General features: G+C 40.3%; 1 protein-coding gene across 1 annotated transcript in view; it reads left to right on the forward strand.

The window, feature by feature from the left end:
* Window positions 1–259: 259 nt before the first annotated feature.
* rragd (ras-related GTP binding D) overlaps window positions 260–21,543 on the forward strand; it is a 52,374-nt gene continuing 31,090 nt past the window's right edge. Inside the window, exons 1-4 of the mRNA XM_085142675.1 lie at window positions 260–564; window positions 2,764–3,059; window positions 9,375–9,574; window positions 17,991–18,105. Of these exons, the coding sequence (XP_084998801.1) occupies window positions 369–564; window positions 2,764–3,059; window positions 9,375–9,574; window positions 17,991–18,105 (807 nt within the window). The 5' untranslated portion in view covers window positions 260–368. The remainder of the gene's footprint in view (window positions 565–2,763; window positions 3,060–9,374; window positions 9,575–17,990; window positions 18,106–21,543) is intronic.

Raw genomic sequence — 21,543 nt, forward strand, 5'->3', positions numbered from 1 at the left:
CAGGGGGATTGAACCAGCAACCTTCCAGTTACAGATGAGCTTCCCAATCCCCTGAGCCACGGTCGCCCCAAGATGGATGCAGCTGTTTCACAGCCACATACATCTGAACATCATTCAGATGTCTTTTCCCTCTTGCCCTAATGCTTTGCTTTCTTTTAATGTGTAGACCTTTTTTGAAATAAATAATAAAGCAAATCTTAAATAAATATTTATCAGAAAAGTAATTTTAATTTGCTTCTAAATACTTTACTACAGTATGAGACGGAGTGTTGTAAAGCTACCAAAACTAACCCTACGCTTTGACACCTCCCTGCTCGGCTGCGTATGCAGCGACAGGAGGCGGGGACCACGGGTGAAAGTTCACCGGCATGGCGCTGACGTATCAGGTGAACGCTGTGGGAAAGCTGGACACCACGAGCAGTTTGAATCCAAAACAAAACGTCAGCATGAGCAGTGAGAAAGTTTCAGTCCTGTGCGGAGAGGAGGACGAAGCTCTGGAATATGACGACGACGAGTACGACCTGGAGGCGTTTTCTGATGCCGACCTGAGCTGTGAGGACAGAGGTATGGCATTTTTGCAACTTCACTGCTCTGGAAGGTCACACACTCGGAAAACGGGCTGTTTTCTCTACAATCGTGGGCGTAACTAGCGAAGTTGTGTACAGCATAATAATGTCAACTGTGCACACCTACAGAAGTGCCAGGGGTACTGGCGTTTATCGACAGCGCTTCACTTGTTCCACATGTTGTCATCTTAGATTAAATACAATTAAATAGATGAAATGAATTTGTAATAACACCGCATGGAGACAAAGTTGCAAAAATCTTGAAAATCTTGAAAATTAACAAATTATATGGAGAAATCTAAAAAAATTATTGCAAATGATTAAAAACAATATAAAAACAATATAACAATATAAGGTGTACAAAAATATTCACAACTTTTGCTCAAGTAGAAGTAGAAAGACTTTACAAAGAAACAAAGGAAAAACAAGAAACCTTCAATTTAAATATAATTCTAAATTAAATAGAAACAGCTCTGCACTAGCCTACACCGCGTTAATGAGGGCTCCTAACAACTCTCCATCATGACCTGGCACACTAGTCCCTGACTAAATATCCAGTGGCTCCTCCCACTCCTTCAAATGGCTATTAAATACCAATTAGCAATTAAAAAAGTAATAACAATGATCAAAGTGTCATTCAAATATACAATACAATACAATGCAATACAGTTTTATTTGTATAGCACATTTAAAAACCAAAGGTATACTAAAGTGCTTCACAATAATACACAAGATCAAAATAAATCGATTAACAAAATACAGATCAGGTACTAGCACAGACAGAAGGGAGGCACTAATAGACAAGAAGAGTGAGGTAAAAAAAAATAGGTATCAGACCTCAGTTCAGAAGGAAGGTCAGATCATAGATACAGAATATCAACTAAGAAGTTAAAAGAACCAGTAGTGAAATAAATTAGTTTAGATGCAATAAGGGCACTAACTGGTCAGGAAGGCCAGGTTAAATAAGTAAGCTTTCAGTTGTGATTTGAAGGATTGGATAAAGTCTGAGGCACGAATAGAAGCGGGGAGCCTATTCCAAGGATTAGGTGCAGCTGAAGCAAAGGCACGATGGCCTCTGGTCTTCAGCCTAAACTTAGGTTGGGCCTGATGATCTTAGCGCTCGGCAACATACAGATAAGGAGATCAGTGAGATAAATGGGCGCAATGTTATTCAGGATTTTAAAAGCGAGTAACAAAATTTTAAACTCAATATGATATTTGATAAAAAGTTACATGAACCAGTGTAAATCAACAAGAGCTGGAGTAATAGAATCAAATTTTCCAGCACCGGTAAGAAGGCGAGCCGCAGCATTCTCAACAAGCTGTAGCCTATGAAGAGGAATGGATTAGAGACCAACGTAAAGAGAATTACAATAGTCTAACCTGGAGTTCACAAAAGCGTGGATACGTTTTTCAAGGTCCCTGCGTGGTATATAACACGTAGCTTTAGAAATCTGGCGCAATTGAAAGAAGCCAGATTTAATATAAATATAATATAATAATAAGTTAACAGTGGGACTATTGACAATAATTCTCTAAATGTTTAAAATCAGCAGATTCGTTAACCTCCATCCCTCCTTCATAATAGATTTGGCAAATTCCCTCCCAGGAGCTTTACCATAAAAGAAGTCCAAAAAGACCCAGACTGGATTAGCAGTTCCTGTTTCATGACTCTGTACATTTACATCGTTCCCTCGACTGTAAATAATCTCTCAGTTCCTGCTGCTGCAAACATCTCCCCAGCATAATGTTGTCACCACCATGCTTTACTGGAGGGACGGTATTGGCTGGTGATGAGCAGTGGCTGGTTTCCTCTAGACGTCGTGCGTCTTTGCCTTTTGGCAAACTCCAGGGTGTCAGATGGTAAAATGTGAAACCAGTGAAGTGCTGTGAATACTATATTGATATACTGGAAATATATTGAAGTGTCTAACATCACCCATCTCTGGTGGAAAATGTACTGAGATGTGTTAATTGAAGCAGTTGTAGATTCAAGCTGCTCTTCATATTTTTGGACACCAGATGGCACCGCAGAGGACTGTGTTGAGAAGCTTTGAGTAATGACACCTTTTTCAATACAAGTCTCAGTGTTTCAGAAAGCTTCATTTGGCCTAATTAAGAGTACCGTGTGAACCAATCTTTATAACTTGTCTAATTTAGGATTGCTCACCTAAAGGTTTCTCTTGCTGTTTTATAGCTCCAGGCTTCAGTGATTCCGTGAATGGTGTGGTCAAACCTCGTATTTTGTTGATGGGCTTGAGAAGGAGTGGGAAGTCTTCCATCCAGAAAGTGGTTTTCCATAAGATGTCTCCCAGTGAGACTCTGTTCCTGGAGAGTACTAATAAGATCTGCAGAGAGGATGTCTCCAGCAGCTCCTTTGTCAGTTTCCAGATCTGGGACTTTCCTGGTCAGATTGACTTCTTTGACCCCACTTTTGACTACGAAATGATCTTCAGAGGCACTGGAGCATTGATCTTTGTCATTGATTCACAGGTCAGTTCACAAGGAAATACAGTGAAACAGTATATACTGTTGTCATGTTACTATAATAGCAAAATGTGATTAAAAGTTTGCAGTAAAAATCCAAAGCTTAACAGATTCACATTTGGCTGATTCCCCCATCCAGGACCTCTGTGCACTGTTACTTTTTCAGAACAGCTGCTATTAGTGCTGTGAGATATGACAACGGCAAACACAAGTCTATCGTTTCATATTTAACTCGTTTATTTTGTGCTATCATAGCATACTGTTTACTGCAGTATTTTTTTCATTGCTTTAGATGACTGTTTGCAACAGTCACCTCGTCACCACAGAAAGACCAGCCAAAACGAATCAAGGAGCTTGTTTGTAAATGAGCAGCAACCAGAACAGAAAACTGTGTAAATTATGCAGCGTACTGGTCCCCATACTAATGATCGGCTCTGCTCTGTGGTAAAATCAAATCTAATTGTACCACATCATTAAAGGCAAGAGAGAACTGAATGGCAGTGGAAGGGTTAATAAGAGGGTAATGACATGCTATAGTATACTGCTTAACTTTAATGATGTTTTCAGAATTTGCATATCTGTCAAGTAGGGCTGTGTCATATTATTGTTTGTGGTGATACCATTTTAAATGTTTATGTGATAAAGGGTCATTCCGGTTAATCAGAGGTATATTATGATATGATATTCTACCTGGAAAGTAAGGTTCAGTGGAGTTTTATTTATATAGTGCCAAATCACAACAACATTTGCCTCAAGGTGTATCATCATAATCTAAGGTAACACCTACAATAATACAAAGAAAACAGAAAACCTTCAGGGAACTTTTAGAACAGCAAATGCATGAACCAGTATTTCAGCATAAATCTGAAACAGGATATTTCTCATTTTTGCTATATTACATAGATAAAGGAAAGGAGTCCTATATGTTTGTTTAATGTGTGCATGACTTGTCCTGACCAAAAATGCCTCCATGATTCCTCACAGACCACAGTGAGGCCATCCAGAGGAATTATATGGCGTGTGAGATTTAAACTAATCTCAGTTTTGTCCAATTTAGTCTGACCTCCTATGATAGTAAGATTTTATCTCAAATTCTGGCTAATCGATTAAACCGGGTAATAAACTCTCTTGTACATGTAGATCAAGTTGGTTTCATAAGCTTACGCTCTTCAGCTGATAATATTAGGAGGTTAATTGACATTATGTGGGCGGTTCAGGACAGTCACTCTCCCATAGCTGCGATTTCACTGGATGCCTAAAAGGCAGTCGACACAGTCGAGTGGAGATATTTATTCGCCACTTTGGAGTGTTTCGGTTTTACCAAAAGCTTTATTAATTGGATTATATATGTACACCCCAAGGCATCAGTACTCACAAATGGAATAATAGGGCCTTCTTTTGAACCAGGTAGAGGAACCAGGCAGGGGGATCCCCTCTCCCCACTTCTTTTTGCTCTGGCCCTTGAGCCGCTGGCAGTGGCTATTCGTAGGGAGCCCAATTTTCCAGGTGTCAGTATAGGGAGAGACTGTCATAAACTGTTGTTGTACGCCGATGACATTTTGCTTTTTATATCAGACCCAGAAAAGTCTTTAAACTCCTTGCAGGCAATAATAAATACGTTTTCAGCTATTTCTGGTTATAAGGTGAATTGGACCAAATCAGAGGCCCTTCCGTTAACTAGTTATTGTCCTAGGTCACTTTGTCAAACCGGTATGTTTTCCTGGCCTCAGAAGGGCATTAAGTATTAAGGCATCACCTTCCCGCCTCCTTTGTCAGACCTGATAAAGATACATTTTGAACCTTTACTCAGCGATATGAAAATTAATATTGATCGTTGGTCTCAGATGTATCTCTCAATGTGGGGAAAGGTAAGTTCAATTATTTGTTGCTGGCTCTACCAATTCATGTTACTTTGAAATACACCAAACAATTTGACCAGCTTCGTAAAGCATTTATATGGAGTAATAAAAAGCCTAGATTGAATCTGAGAAAACTGCAGAAACCAGTGGACAGAGGGATGCCTAATCTACTTTTATATCATTATGCTTTTTCTCTTCGGGATCTGGCACATTGGTTCCTACCCCCTGAGAAAGCGCCTCCTTGGTTTTCCATTGAAAGTACTGCTTGCTCGCGATTTACACCATTATATAGCTTATCAACTAATCTGTCCCCCCACATCCAATCACATCTGGTACTTTCTCATTTGAAAGAAGTATGAAAAGAATGTCCAAATTATTCAAATTTGAGCCATATCTTAACCAATCTGCTGGTATTTGGTATAATCCCAAACTTTCTATTGGTAAACTAACCTTCTTTTGGAATCTCTGGTTTCAGAGAGGTATAACAGTGTTGGGGGATCTTCACGAAAACAGTATATTTAAATCATATGAAAAACTTGCAGAAGAATTTGATTTACCTAGAAAGGAATTTTGGAAATACCTGCAACTAAGATATTTGATGGCAAAGTTGCAAAGTTCCCTTTAAGCTGCGACTTTCTGGAGGAAATAAAAAAAAACCTTTGGGCGTGGACAAGAGGCATCAGCTTATTACAAAAGGCTTTTATTAGCTTCTGATCCTAACACACTGTCCCTCAAAAGAACTTGGGAAATTAAATCTCAGCTTTACAGTGGAGGAATGGCATTCTCAGGAATCTGAAAAAAATGTCACGCGAATTGCATTCAAGATTGGTTCAATTTAAGATTTTAAATAGAGTATACTGGACACCCTCACGGTTGCATAGGGTGGGTGTAGCGACTGACGATGCATGCTGGAAATGCCAGCAAGGAAGTGGCACACGTTTACATTTGCTTTGGGGGTGCTCCAAAGTCCAAGATTATTGGATTCATATTCACACTGTAGTAGAGAAGGTTGTAGTTCAAGGGGTCCCATTTATGAACAGTCTTTATGTATTAGGAGACCCTTCAGCTTTGAGTCACTTATCCACTTACTCTTGCTCATTGGGTACAAACGGCGATTATGCTGGAGAGGAAGCTGCTGGTGAAAGAGTGGAAGGCTTCATCGACTCCTACCTTCTCACAGTGGTATACCTCTTTGGGACAAGTGGCAGCTTACGAAAGATTGTCATATAGACTAGAGATGGCACGATACCACTTTTTTATGTGCGATACTGATACCGATATCATAAATTTGGATATCTGCCGATACCGATATGAAACGATATAGTGTGTTTTTTAATCAATAAAGCTGTTTTTTTTATATCTTGCTGCATTTTGTATAAGTTCATATTCAGGTTTAAATAAACAACAACACTAAAGCTATTCTGTTATACCTGTATGTAAAAAACACACTGCACCCAAAATATTTCATAGTTCAGCAAAACTGATCAATCTAATAAACGTAAACCTGCTCCATCCTCCCTATTCTGGTATTTTAAAGAGCACTTAGCAGAAATATTAAGCAACCTAACTAATAGGGTTGCAAACTCCCAGCAAAAAAAAAAATAGGGAACCACCCTCTTCCTCATGATGCTTAATCGACGTAATCAACTTTAATTTGATGCAGTGTGAAAAAAATGCACAGAAATAAATTATTTTTCAAGAATAATTAAATAGATTCAACATCTTTCTTCTACAGAACTGCAGACTGCACAGATGGTTCCCAAAGGAAAAAGTACTACAGCTTACTAGGGTATATTAGACTTAACAGTTACTATATACAGTAATGGACTTCTATATATTTTACATAAGATTAAAACTTTGGGTGTCAGATTCAGATAATTATTTAAAGATAGACATGTTAAATGAGAATAAGAAAGAAAAGTATGTCTTTGTGCCCCCTTTTCCCTGTTCTTGCCCTATCGGCCCCCCTGGCTAAACTTTGCTAGATCCGCCCCTGCACAGTTACCAACGTCAGCTACGTAGAAAAAGATCCTGGTGTAGAAAGTAATATTAAATAAATTCTAACAACAGCTTATCAAGCTTAAACGTGCTGCTGTTGTTCAGCCGCTGGTTTCCTCTTTCTGGTGCAAAGTGGACCAAAAACAAAGAAGAGAGACGATCAGCTGATCATTGATCAGTTTCATGATTGAAGTAGCAGCAGGAGGGAGAGAGAGAGAGAGAGGCAGTCGCTCCATATATCAGTTGTTAAGCTCAACGTGGGAATGCTTTACAAACATTCAGAGATGAACTTACACACTTGCTTTACTTCTCTCTGGGAAAACTTCCTCTGAGATAAAATGCTGGTTTGGTAGCGAGGCTACAAATACACACAGCCGCTCGATCACGTGACCACACTGCTGCAACGTGCTACGGTTATGAGCCGAGTTACGCGGTGTCGCAAGTTTTGTGAGGTGCTTTTTTGATATTTAATGGATCGGATTACACTTTTTATTTCTCATTGATTCTCAATTTGTTCTGTTGTTGTTACTGGGAATGTCCATTCTGTTATCTTTTGTTTTTTTGTTGTTGTTTTTTTTTATATATATTAAAATCTAATAAAGTTTGAGTCAAAAAAAAAGAATACTCTTAAAAGTTTTGCTCGGCTAAGGGCTAAATATGCTTTATCCCCAGGGGACCATTATAGATACTTACAGTTAAGGGACTACATTACAAAGCATAAAGACTGGGACAATATTAGAAGAGAACCAATCGGCTTAGAAAACCATTTTATAAAACTGCTTGAAAAGTCGGGTACATTGAAAAACCAAGTGTCTTTGATCTACCCGAAACTGCTGATTGACATGTCTGATAATACCTATCATATAAAACAACAATGGGAAAGGGAACTCAATATAATTTTGGATGATGTCACATGGGAGAGTGTCTGCTGTGGCTGCCACAGAGGGGCGGGTAGTCAAATGTGGAAGGAATTTGACTGGAAGGTTAAATTAAGGTTTTTAGAACTCCACTGAAAACCTTTCTATCTAAAAGTAGATAAAGAAAAATGATAACAATTCACTGGCTCAAACCAGAAACACCCACAGTTGCCCAGTTGACATGTCTATACGATGGAACGGATAACAGCTCAACTACAACTAAAAGTGCCAACCTTTGAGAAAAAATGGAGACCAATTATAAAATATCTTGAAAGGACACTCAAACCTTAACATTGTTACATCTGTGCTTGGGTATTGGTATGTATGTATGTATGTATATGTATATGTGTATATATGTTTTTCCTTTTAAATTAAGTTTTTGAATATCCCGCACCATTATTTACTGCAGATTTGGTCTCAGGTCATGTTGTTGATGTGAACTGCCTTGTTATTTTTGGCAATAAAAGTTAAAAAAAAACAAAACAACAAAAAATCCCGCCTTGGCTGCATTTCTAGGTAAACAGCTGCAAAAAACGTTGTTGTTTGCATAACTCAGTTGCTTTTTTGAAGAAGTAACAATATAATTAATTACCCAACACTGTATTTTGCAGACAGAGTTACAGACTCTCTCCCAGACCACAGACTCATAATACAAGTCAGAGCTTTATAAAAAATAAAGTTGTGTTTTCAAAATTGGAGTTCAAGTTATTTTTACTTCCAATAGTGTTAACATGCTACAGGTCATGAACAAGATTTTTTTTACAATTTTCATTGTAAGTGGGCTAAAGCAGTTAATTAAAAGTAGTCTAACATAAATGCTGTAATTTTGTTATTTTAATAAACCAGGTAACTTGGATGCATTCGATGCTGGCGTGACCACAGTGCACACGTCTAATGTTGCTCACAGTGGTCCAAGGGACCGCTCAGGGAGTTTTTGTGTTCGCTCAGAAAAATTAGAGGGAACATTGATCATTAGTAACCTTCACTAGTTCTGTTTCTGTGCTATGATGAACCCTAAATCATTTTTAATACTTAAGTTTTAATGGTGATTTTTTTTAACAGACTTTTGTGGATGGGCTTTAACTGACATGTTTGTGTGATGGCTTGAAGTTAGTTCATGGAGATCAGTAGGAGAGAAAAGGAGAAGGGGAATATAAACGGGGGTGTGTGCATGCACACGCGCGCACACATACACGCACAGCCCACCGTGGCAGTCATATATCTTGCTTTTTTCCCCTAGATTCCTAGATACTTAACCTTTGCAGAATTGAGGTATCCCTGTACTAAGAAACAAGAAAATCCAATTCGGCTGTAATGCTGGTGCAGTGTTTAGCTCAAGTAAAAAACATTTTGTGTTCTAAATTCTTGTTTATTGGGGCTGTTTGTTTTATTCTGGTACAGGACTTGCCTTTTTCAACTACTGGGATTGAAGTGTCATTCTTAGTTCAAGGGGTTTAAAATCAAGTTAAAATTCAGTCTACTTCTTGCTTTTTGATGAACAGTCTGTAAGAGCTTAGACTAAAAGGAATTTCTCTTTTTCATGACAGGATGACTATGTGGAAGCTCTGAGTAGACTGCATCTCACAGTGACCAGGGCTTACAAAGTAAACCCAGATATCAGCTTTGAAGTGTTCATTCACAAAGTGGATGGCTTGTCTGATGACCACAAGATCGAGAAGCAGAGGGATATCCACAAACGAACCAACACTGACCTCACAGATGCAGGACTGGAGCAGATACATCTAAGGTTGTGCGTCAACTAAAGCTTTTAAAGGGATTTTGAGTTTGAGGTTTGGATTAATTATATGCATATATTTTTTTAAAAAGTGGTATTAAGCAACAGTACTTTTTTGAAGGTCGTTCATAAAATATTTGGATATTGGCTGCATTATTGGGTACTTGTTCACTCATGATTCAATTCAGTTAATTAATAGTTCTTTCCCCTTTTAAACACCTCTTTCAATCCTTTCTTTTTTGTATATTAGTTCAGTTGTTGTGTACATATTTAAAAGCCACAGAATTAATTAACGGTCATTTTGTGCTGATGATGTTCATGTAAATCTGTGACAGTGTTAGATATTACATGTTGGTAAAGCAAAACACCTTGCTGTTTTGATTATTGCTCACTAATCGATGGAGGGGTGCATTTAAGTGCTAAAAGGGTTAAATCAGAAGTAAGTTGCAATTTTGGCGTAAAACTGCATGCTTCTAACAACTTGTTAATCACTAGTCATTAGCTAGTGATATCGTAGATAATCCTCCTTTCTGAAACGTAATGATCTGAAAAGAGTGACTGAAAATATAAACTCAATAGCAGAGTGTTGACCGAGGTCCATTAGATTTGTACAGGAATCAAAGTATTTTTGCAACGAACTCAACTGTCACTGTCACAACTCCCACCAGCCCTGGGTTTGAGGAGGGAGATATAAGCCACGCTGGAAGTGTACTTGTGGCTTGGAGGAAAAATGGTCACTCGGGCTGTTGCCTCTGCTTTCTGGGGAGGCTCGGGTAGTGATCTACTTCTTCTTTCCTCAGTTTTGAGGGCATCAGGCAGGTAGTCCTGGACTGACCAGGTAGTCAATATGGTATGGATGTAATTAAAGAAAACCGTGAGGAAGGTCTAAAACCCATCTAAAAAAGAAATTTAATGTTGCCGCCCTGAATCTAAGAAAAAACTGCCTCTCCACTATGTACGGTTTGTAGCATTTTGTCACACTTCCAGAACCACAGCCACCTTCCATAACCTCATGGACTGGCTCTTGCGTCCACATGCTGCTGCTTACTTGATGATCAACAGCGACATCTGGGCGGATGATATTTAGTTGAGTGGCTACGGTGCTGGAGTCATAGCCAACCTCAAAAAGTCTGTCTCCCACCGTCCAAACGAACCTAGTGTACCCCCAAACATATAAGACAGCACCCATCACATGCTGCCCGCTTAGGTTAGGCAGTTCTTGGGGGAGGCTGACTACTACGGGGCGATTGTGGCTCAAGAGTTGGCAGTTCGTCTTGTAATCGGAAGGTTGCCGGTTCGAGCCCCGGCTCCGACAGTCTCGGGTGTTGTGTCCTTGGGCAAAACACTTCACCCGTTGCCTACTGGTGGTGGTCAGAGGGCCCGGTGGCGCCAGTGTCCAGCAGCTTCTGTCGGTGCGCCCCAGGCCAGCTGTTGCTACAATGCAGCTTGCCGTCACCAGTGTGTGAATGGGTGGATGACTGAATGTAGTGTAAAGCGCGTTGGGGTCCATAGGGACTAAGTAAAGCACTATACAAATACAGGCCATTTAACATTTTACTACCTCCAGTTTGTGCTTGACTTCATGGAAAAAACACGCCCTTTAACTGACCTTGCCTGAAAGGGTGTCCTAGATTTGGTCCAGTGAATGGCGCAGTGCCGGGCATGCTCTCTTTGGGGAACCCCTGCCCCTTGCTCCTAACTTTCCCTCCCTCCCTTTCATTCTGCTGATGGATGCCTTGAACAGAGGGCTGGGGGCCGTTTTGTCACAGCAGGTAAGTGGGATCGACCACCCTATTGTGTTCGTCAGCCAGAAGAGGAAGTCCCGATACAGCACAGTGGAGAAGAAGGGTCTAGCAATCTTGCAGGCAGTCGACCCTCTTCGTTATTGCCTCCTGGGACGCTCATTCTCTGTTCCGACCATGCCCCCTGCAATGGCTCCACCGTATGAAGAATGCCGATGCCTGGGTCACTCAGTGGTATTTGGCTCTCTGGCTATTTAAGTTCAAGTTGGTCCATAGGCGAGGGGTGCAGATAGTCGTGGCTGATTTCCTCTCCTGCTCGCGGGGGTGAGGGAGTAAGCTCAGCTGGTTGTGTCCCCAGCCTACGTTGGGCAGTGGGGTATGTGGCGGGTTGTGGTCTCCGGCTCTGCTGCAGAGGAGCAGTTTTTCAGTTGGTTCAGGGCTGGTGCCAGGGAGGCTGGTATGGCAGCTGGGGCTGATTGAATAATCAGTTTCTCCTTATATCAGGAGATCGTTGGGAACAAGACAGGTGAAAAACTGCACAGCAGTCTGAAAACTAAAATCACTGAAAACAAAATGCCACAAACCCTGTGATACTATGTACGTGTTGGTCACAGTGCGGTTCACTTAAGCAGATGTGAGCAGAGTAATAAAACGTAGGTGTCAACCAAAGAGAAAAAAAACCACCCCATTATGCTTTGGAGTTGGTGGTCTCAGCCCAGTTCATAACGAACTCCAGGGCGGTTAGTTTACAGTGTGAACATGATTCCGCCTTGAGCCGACCCAACAATCAGGTGTAGGTCGTAAATTTACCATACCATCTCCGGTATGATGGCGCCTGTGTTCGGCCTTGCCGCTGCTGGCTGCAGTTTCCCTCGCTCTGTTATGCTGCTGTTTCTGACTGTCCTGCTCTCTGTTTTTGTCTCTGATGTATTGTATTGTAGTCTATGATCATCTGACACTACTATCTATTCGCTCCTCTATGGTGGGCCTGGATATCGCTCCTTCATACAATGGCTTCTTCCCTCCTCCGCCACCGGTGTCTGGATTTTTGACAGATGTCGCCAACAGCACCCTTTTGGGTCCACGCAAATCTCGGAGGAGGAAAGGTAAAAGAGCTGGTGTCCAGGTGAAATTCAGGAGGATTAGCGGGTAAGCGATGTCGAGCATTTCTGGTTACCTGTGCTCAGACTGCCTGTTCGGAGGAGAATTAGTTTTCCCTGCCCCTGCTGGATTTTGCAAAGCCTGGACTTATGATATCGTGCTTCCTTAGGAGTGTTCATCCAGACTCTCCTATTATTTGGCCCGCTGCCCCAGCAGCGAGCGGTATCTATGATCGTTACGGATCGAACCCCCAGTTTCTACGCCCCCTAAAACAGGTCAGTGTCAGTAATGGTTTGACTTATTCCTCGTTGAGCATGGCGCTTCTCAATACCCGATCTATGACAAATAAAACGTTCTTATTGAACGATCTTATTCTTTCCAAAAAACTGGACTTATTATTTTTAACTGAAACCTGGCAGCATGATGGTGACTATTCTCCCCTTATCGAACTTTGACTCCTTTGTCAGGCCGCGGACTTCTGGTCGTGGCGGAGGACTGGCTGTGGTGTATCGAAACTGGTTTCACTGTCGCTCATTGATGATTGAAAAAATGTCAACGTTTGAACTACAGCTGGTTAAAATTGGAATTAAAGATTTGTGTTACTGTGCTGTAGTTTATCGTCCACCTGGACTTAACGGTCAATTTTTAAAGGAATTCAGTAACTTTTTATCTTCCATCTTGAAGTTGTCCAGATTGCTAATAATTGGTGATTTTAATATGCACATTGATGATGACTCTGACCTCTTTTCCAGAGGTTTTCTTAGCATCATGGACTCTTTTCACTTCACACAGCATGTATCTGGCCCCACCCACACCAAAGGGCACACTCTGGACCTTGTTTTTACTATTGGCTTAACCATTGACTGTATTAGTTCATCATTGTATTATATTTAATTTGTCTTTTTATTTGCCTCCTCCTCCTGAGCGTCGTGCTTTTAGCTCGCGCGTCTCAGATTCTTCTACTGCTGCTAAATTTTCTGACGTTTTTAATTTGGTTCTGCCTGCTTCTAATGATGTTGATTTATTAACAAATCTTTATAATAATTACTGTCTTTCTATTATCGATAATATTTGCCCTACTAAAACTAGACTTGCCCTGTTACAAAGCCCTCTCCCTGGATAAACGACAGCATTCGCTGTTTAAAGCGTGTCTGAGCGTTTGTGGAGAAAGACTCGTTTACAGGTTCATCTCTTTAATTTAAAAGACCTTTTAGTTTCCTTTAACGCTTCAATTCGTGATGCAAGGGCTGCTTATTTTTCAAACCTAGTCTCTAGGAGCAGAGGTAACCCTAAGGTTTTATTTGACACTATCAGGGATATTGTTGCTCCGGCTTCTGCTGCTGTCCCAATTTCTTCGAATGAAGACTGTGAAAATTTTCTTTCCTTCTTTGTTGAAAAGGTTAGCAATGTAAGGAGCAACATCTCTCCCTCCATGTACCATTTGCCTGTTCTGATTTTACTTAAGCCTGTCAGGTTTGAAAGATTTTCACCAGTGTCTTCACCAGATTTTGATCCACAATGCTACATCATCTTCAAAGCATCTAAGTGATAACAGCTTCATTTTTCAGCGTGACAATGATCTCAAACACACTGCCAATGCAGTAAAAGCATACCCAGATAGAAAAACACACAGTGGATCTTTATCAGTCATGGATTGGTCTGAAGCTCATCATCAAGCAGTGTGGGATCATCTTAACAAAGAAACCTTTGTGCCTTCATTACCCATTGTTGTGCAGGTGAAGCCAAAGGCAAGATGTGCTTCATTATATTTTCTAGTCTTTGGCTTGGAAGGAAGTTGGTTTGGAAGCATATTTGGCGATGCTTCGTCTTCCACTTTGTGTTTGTGTGGGAGCCCTGTCAAAAACCTGTCCATTATGCTAGCAGTGTAGAAGTATTCACTACCACTACTATTTGTCTTTTTTTTTATTCATTCATACCACGGCCCCCTGCAATGGCTGTGCGCCCCCCACTTTGGGAACCACTGCAATATAGTAAACTTCAGAAACTCTACAAAAAAATCCACTACTGTCTTGTAGAAATTATTGCTAGTTCAGCTTTTCTCTCAGTGACAGTACGCTGCCATAATGAATCTCTCCTCAGAGCAAGCAAGACTCACAGCATCTAAATCCTCCCTAGCATCCAAATAGGGAGGTTTTTCCTAGTTTTCCTAGTTTTTCCTCTGTCTTCCAGTCCAAAGAGAAGTCAATTATTTATAGTATGCTTTTGAATGTGTCTCATACGCCATTCAATTCCTTCTCAGTGGAGATGTCAGGGTCCAGGAGTTTCAGTCTATCCACAACCTCACATTTGTAAATTCAGAAATTCCTCCATATTAGACATATTCCGCCACAGTTAGTGTAGCAAGTATATTTAACTGCAAAGTGACAATGGTGTGTATAAGAATTTCTTGTATTCATGTATTATTCACATCATTTTATTGTATAATGCCTTAGTGCCACTGAATTTTAGCATGTCTCACACTCATGCAGTTAGACAGATGGTGGGGGGTCCGGTAAGGAAGTTGGGGTGAAGCAGACAACTCCACAGGAAGAATCTTTTGTCTCTTCGACGACTCTGGGAGGTAGCACGTAGGACTGGGCAATATGACCCAAAATTCATATCTCGATATTTTTTAGCTGGATGGCGATATACAATATATATCTCGATATTTTAGGTAAGAACAAAAAGAGTTCTTAGTCAAAGCTGCTTCCCAGATGTCACACAGGCACTTTTGTTAACATACAGCGTAGATGTACATGAAGTGAAATTATCAGCATTTATTAAATAATAATGGGCCATAAATAAAAGTAAACAATGTTGTTTTTATGCATAACAAAAAGCTCACAATTGTGGAGTCAAAATGTAAACTAACAGACGCTGAGCATAATAACAAAAACAGACAGATTTCACAGCTGCTCTGTTCCCAACTTCTACTGGGTGACTGACAGCCTGGAGTTTGAAATCCGCTCCGTAACCATGTCTCTGAACAGGTGCCATTTATGTTCCTTATACACACACAATACGGTAATATTACGTTGAAGCACAGTACGGATCACTCCGCGAGGCTCCAGACCACGGTAGTCGTAATGCTCCAACAATCCATCAAGCAGTGCGCTCCGTAGCTTAGCAAAGTCGTACTAAAACTTTTTTTTTGCTGAGCGCCGTGTACCAAAATCGGTTCGCGGTCAGTAAGCACAACCAGAATTCATACACAAGGTGCGCTGTCGATTTTTGAGAAAATTAAAGGATTCTAGGCTGTGCAGCCCCTGCATGTCGTTAGCGCGGTTAGCTCGTTAGCGCGGTAAGCTCGCTAACACGTTGACGCCATCCAGCCCCACGCACGGGGTGATCCGCGGTAACTCGTTAACAGAGATCTGCCGTGTCCATCTTGTTGTTGCCTGCAGGTGAAGCTATGGAGGAGGGGGAGTTGTGTTCAGTGAAGGAGAGGCGAGGCCCAGTAACGTCGCGTAGAGACAAAAGTGGACGAAAGAGAGGCAAACTTGCGGCTCCACAAGTATAATTATAACGTAACATAGACTATACCGATATAAACGATATTGTCACATCTTATAGCTCGTATAAAAATATATTGATATTTTTAAAAAACTCGCCCAGTCGTAGTAGCAAGGGAGTGTGAACCTTAAGGTGTGAAACAGCTGTGTACTGCCTTTTGTTCCTAGAGAAGGTATTTAACTGAGCGCCATGCTAGACTCAGGGAGACTCTGCTGACCGTCTGCCTGAGATCATGCAGGCTCTCCACCAAGCTTGGTTGTCTGTTCTTTGTTGTGATTAAAGAATGTTAGCTACCGCTCACCGCTTGTCTGCAGGCTTTACTTAATGGAAAACTTCCACAACAGGTGCTTTTCAATGCCTTTTATATGGGAATAGAACCAGAACACAAGCAGTTGGTAACCCTGTGTATCCACCCATTTTTAGAGGAATGTTTTTTGTTAAACCTCCTAAAACTGACATATGAATCATTCAAGCACAAAACATCTTCTAACTCCAGGTATAAATTAATGTTTTGTCTACCCATAACTGATAACTTGTCAAGAAAGCAATGTTAAATGGTATCTTTACCAGGCACTGCAGTGAACCGCTGAACCTACAAAAAGATTGTTTGACAGGAATAATAGTATTCACTGACAGACTGGCCCTGGAACAGTGATAGAAATCTGCTGCCATCTGCAGTATGATGAAGATGAAATGAGGGTGGACGTTTCAGCAAGACAATGATCCCAAACACAGCCAAGGAAAATCTATAGGTTTCAGAGAATGGCCCAACCAAGGGCCAGCCTAACCTGAATGTAGCTGAAAATCTCTGGCAAACAGCTAAAGCTCAAATTTCATAGAAGAGGCCGACAGAACCTTCAGGATTTGAAGACTGATTGTATAGAAGAATGGGGCAAAATCATACCTGCGCAATGCATACAACTAGTTTACTTGAAGCTATCACCAACAAAGGCTTTTTCAGGAAGTCTTAAATACATTTCAGTAAGGTTTCCGTCTCATTATTACACATAACTTAGTTTATGGACATATATGGTTTGATTTCTTTGCATGTGTTGATTGGATGGGTTGTTACCAGCTTCTTTTTAAATTGCAGGAACTGCAATTATTGGATCTTGAAACTCTTTTGATTCGGTTCAGTTTGATTCAATTTTATATGAAAACACTCACCTCAAGGTGGTTTATATTCAATTCAATTCATTTCAATTTTATTTATATAGCGCCAAATCACAACAAAAGTCGCCTCAAGGCGCTTCATAGATACAGAGAAAAACCCAACAATCATATGACCCCCTATGAGCAGCACTTTGGCGACAGTGGGAAGGAAAAACTCCCTTTTAACAGGAAGAAACCTCCAGCAGAACCAGGCTCAGGGAGCCTGCTGCGACCGGTTGGGGTGAGAGAAGGAAGACAGGATAAAAGACATGCTGTGGAAGAGAGACAGAGGTTAATAACAGATATGATTCAATGCAGAGAGGTCTGTTAACACATAGTGAGTGAGAAAGGTGACTGGAAAGGAAAAACTCAATGCATCATGGGAATCCCCCGGCAGCCTACGTCTATTGCAGCATAACTAAGGGAGGATTCAGGGTCACCTGGTCACCTGGTATATTGTAAGGTAAAGAATACAATATTAGAAAGAAATCCCAACATTGATATGACCCCCTAATGTGTAAGCACTTGGCGACAGTGGGAAAGACAAATTTCTTTTCAATAGGAAACCCCTCGCAGAAATAAGCTCAAGTGGTAAATATAGGTGAGTGAAGAACACTAAGTGCATTATAGGAAGCCCCCAACAGCTTAAGCCTTTTGTAGCACAACTAAGGGAGGGTTAAGGGTCACCGACTAACTGTATCCTTTATCAAAATAAAAACGTTTTAAGCCTAATCCTAAAAGTAAAGAAGGTGTCTGTCTCCCTACTGTCTTTTCAAACTAAGAGCTGCTTCCATAGTAGAGGGCACAGCTGAAGGCTCTGCCTCCTTTCCTAGATTTGAAAACTCTAAACTGCTGTCTTTTTATTAATGGGTAAAAAAAAACCCCAGTTCTGATTCATATTTTTCTTTCTAACCCTGCAGCCTTTATTTAACCAGCATATATGATCACTCCATATTTGAGGCCTTCAGCAAAGTGGTCCAAAAGCTCATCCCACAGCTGCCAACGCTGGAAAATCTGCTAAACATCTTTATATCTGTGAGTAGTTCGCTTTTCTTGCACACAAACACACTTACAGCATCACTGAGTGAACAGCATGCAACTGGATTATTGTAATGGTCTTTTTACCTGTCTCAGCAAATCAGCTCTGGATCGCCTTCAGACTGTGCAGACACAAACAAGAGGTCACACATTACTCCAGTTCTGGCTTCTCTTCATTGGTTGCCAACAAATTTTAGGGTTCATTTTAAAATTTTAGTCGTAACTTTTAGAGCTCTTCATGGTGAAGCTCCCCAGTACATCTGGTAAATGGTAAATGGACTGGTTCTTATATAGCGCTTTTCTACTCATCTGAGCACTCAAAGCGCTTTACACAACTTGTGCATTCACCCATTCAGACCCATTCGCACAAGCACATCTTTCTAAGTGCTTTTATAGCTAACATTCACACACATTCATACTCCGATGGATGCATCGGAGAGCAATTTGGGGTTAGTATCTTGCCCAAGGATATTTGGCATGCAGACTAGGGGAAGCCAGGAATCGAACCACCAACCTTCCAATCAGTAGATGACCTGCTCTACCACCTGAGCTACAGCCACCCAATATCATCTCTGACCTGTTGAAACCTCATGCTTCATAGGTCTTAGACTTAGGTCTTCAGGTCAGAGGTTACTGTTGGTCCCACGTCCTAGGTTCAAAACACGTGGGGTTCAGGCTTTTCAGGCACTGGCTGTGGAACTGTCTCTGTTGTCTTTATGCTGTCTAGACTCCACTGACTCCTTTAAAAAGCAGCTGAAGACATTTTTATACAAACCAGCTTTTAATTAATTTTGTCATTATTTTATATTATTTTATTTATAATTCTGGCTTTATTGTGGAGCACTTTGTGATTTTTATCTGTGAAAAGTGCTATATAAATAAATTTTACTTACTTACTTACTAAATGTTTAGGTCAACCCTCTGTACAAACCTAATGTGTGCTTTTCTGATTGAAGTTGGAATGTGCAGGTAACTAAATTTTTATGTGCATGCCTTTTTGTGCTTTACAACAGCCACTAGATGGTAGAAATGTATAAGGTCAACTTCAGTGTACGATGGCATATCCTGCTGAGAACCAACCTATTCATTTATCTCCTCTGTAATGGACCGTTTAAAGAAAAAAAATCTTTGGACTTATTTCAGCTAAATACTAAGTCCTGATGTACTTAAGAGGACATCTCGGGCTTTCCACTGATATTTGATGTGTTATTTGGGCTCTTCTTGCTCTAAAGAGGAAGGGAATTATAAAAAAAAAAGTTCAATGGGAAAATTATTTTTTCCTCTGTTTTTAGGAGGATATTAAAGAGTCAAAAATCATTACTTGCTGTATCAGTGGTTGTTGAGCTATTCACAGCTCAGTTCTTTCATTCATGAGTTTTCATCCAATCTAAGTTAAAACTGAAAAGTAATTGCAGCATTGTGCTTTTTGTGTCTCAGTATTGCTATTTCTGGACTTAGCTGGCTCTTTGGCCTAATTGTCATTCTGCCAAATGAGGTTGGGACTTCTCTGAGGTCCTGGGAGATGCATCAGAATATAAATATCTATGTGTAGAATGAACAGTTCACCTTAGACAAATCTTTCTGCCTTTGCTATATTAGTTAGCACAGGTAATACTACTGGGTTAAACCAATGTCCTCGAATGGGGGAGGAGCATAAACCTTCAGCTCTAAAGTAGGGTTTACACAGCTTTTCCTGGTAAGATATATATTCTATTATGACATTACACAACTTCAAAACATCTTTCTACAGCTTCATTAATACCCAAATCCAGAATGAGGACAGATGAAGGTTTTTGTCTGTGATTTATTTATTTATTTATTTATTTTAGGGATTTAAGCATTATTAGTTTCCAAGCATTTTGTCTTGAGCACTTGAAACAAAATGTAGTATTATTGTTGGAGTTGATAAAAATCTATTTTCTTTGATTTGCTTAAAACTCCAGAGTGTGTAAACTTTGAAAACGTCTGTGATATCTGTGGGATGATAATATCTCTAGCAGCTGAGAAAAGCTGCACACTGTGAATAGGCCTGCACACAGAGATATGTAAATGTCAGATCTGACAAACTGAATGAAAGTAAGTCTTACTCCCAACATTACACGGGGTCTTCACTGGACACCATGGGGTAAGGATCAAATATTCATGTCATCCCATTAAGATTTTTGGCTAAAAAGACAAACTCACATGTTGTCTGTTTACCCTGCCGTCAAATAAATGTATAAAAAAACAGTAAGTTATTGAATAAAATTAGTATTTGATCCTCTATAAACCAGCCAGAATTCTTGCTCATAGACTGGCTATGTGCCCATGTGACAGTTACTCTTGATCTGAACTCATGTGTAGCACAGAATCGGTTTCTTCCCTTTCTAGGTATTTACCAATAGTGGTTATTACCTGGTTGACTGCTGTCTGTTTGCAATCTAAATATTTTAGCAGGTTAAATAAGTATTGAGCATGTCACCAACTTTCTAAGTAAATATATTTCTAAGGTTGCTATTGACAAGAAATTGTCACCAGATGTCTCTAATAACCTACCCAATCCACACATGCAAAGAAATCAAACCACAGATGTCCATAAAATATGTGTAATAATGAGAATTGACACATGGATAAATCATTGAACTTTGTACAAAAGGCTTGGTTGGTTATTTTTTTGCCTATTCTTCCACACAAACAGTCTTCAAATCCTCAAGGTTCTTTGGAACCCATCTATGAACTTTCAGGTCAGGCCTGGCCATTTGCTGGGATATTCTAGCAGCTTTACTTTCTTTCTCTGAAACCTACAGAGAGTTTCTTTGGCTGTGCGTTTGGTGTCATCATTTTGCTGAAACATCCAACCTTGTTTCATCTTCATCATCATGGTAGAGGGCAGCAGATTTGTATCAAGAATGTCTCGGTACATTTTTCCATTTATTCTTCCTTCAGTTATATGAAGTACGTGTACATGAAGTACACACTGCCATATGTTGCAAAATGGCCCCACACCATGATATTCCCACCTCTATAGTGTTCTTGGGTTGATATGCAGTGCCTTTTGACCTCCAAACATAGCGTCATGTATTATTATAGTATCCAAAGAGTTCAACTTTGGTCTCATCTGACCAGACTATATTCCCCCAGTATTTCACAGGCTTGTCTAAATGTATTTCAGCAAACTTTAAACATGCTTTTTTTTATGTTTTTTATTCAGCAGTGGGGGTCTTGTGTGATGAGTATGCATACAGGCCATGGCAGTTGAGTGCATTACTTATTGTTTTCTTTATTGTTTTTCTATAATTATTTTACAATTGTAACTGCTGATTTCAGGTCTTCCTGTAACTGTCCACATGTGGTCCTTGGATCAGAGACAACATTTTTGATCATTCTTTTCACTCTTCTGTCTGTAATGTCACTCCTGGTCCCCTCCCAAATCGGACCAGGAGTGACATGTTTAGC

This window comes from Neolamprologus multifasciatus, chromosome 19, assembly GCF_963576455.1.
Source record: "Neolamprologus multifasciatus chromosome 19, fNeoMul1.2, whole genome shotgun sequence".
Taxonomy (NCBI): domain Eukaryota; kingdom Metazoa; phylum Chordata; class Actinopteri; order Cichliformes; family Cichlidae; genus Neolamprologus; species Neolamprologus multifasciatus.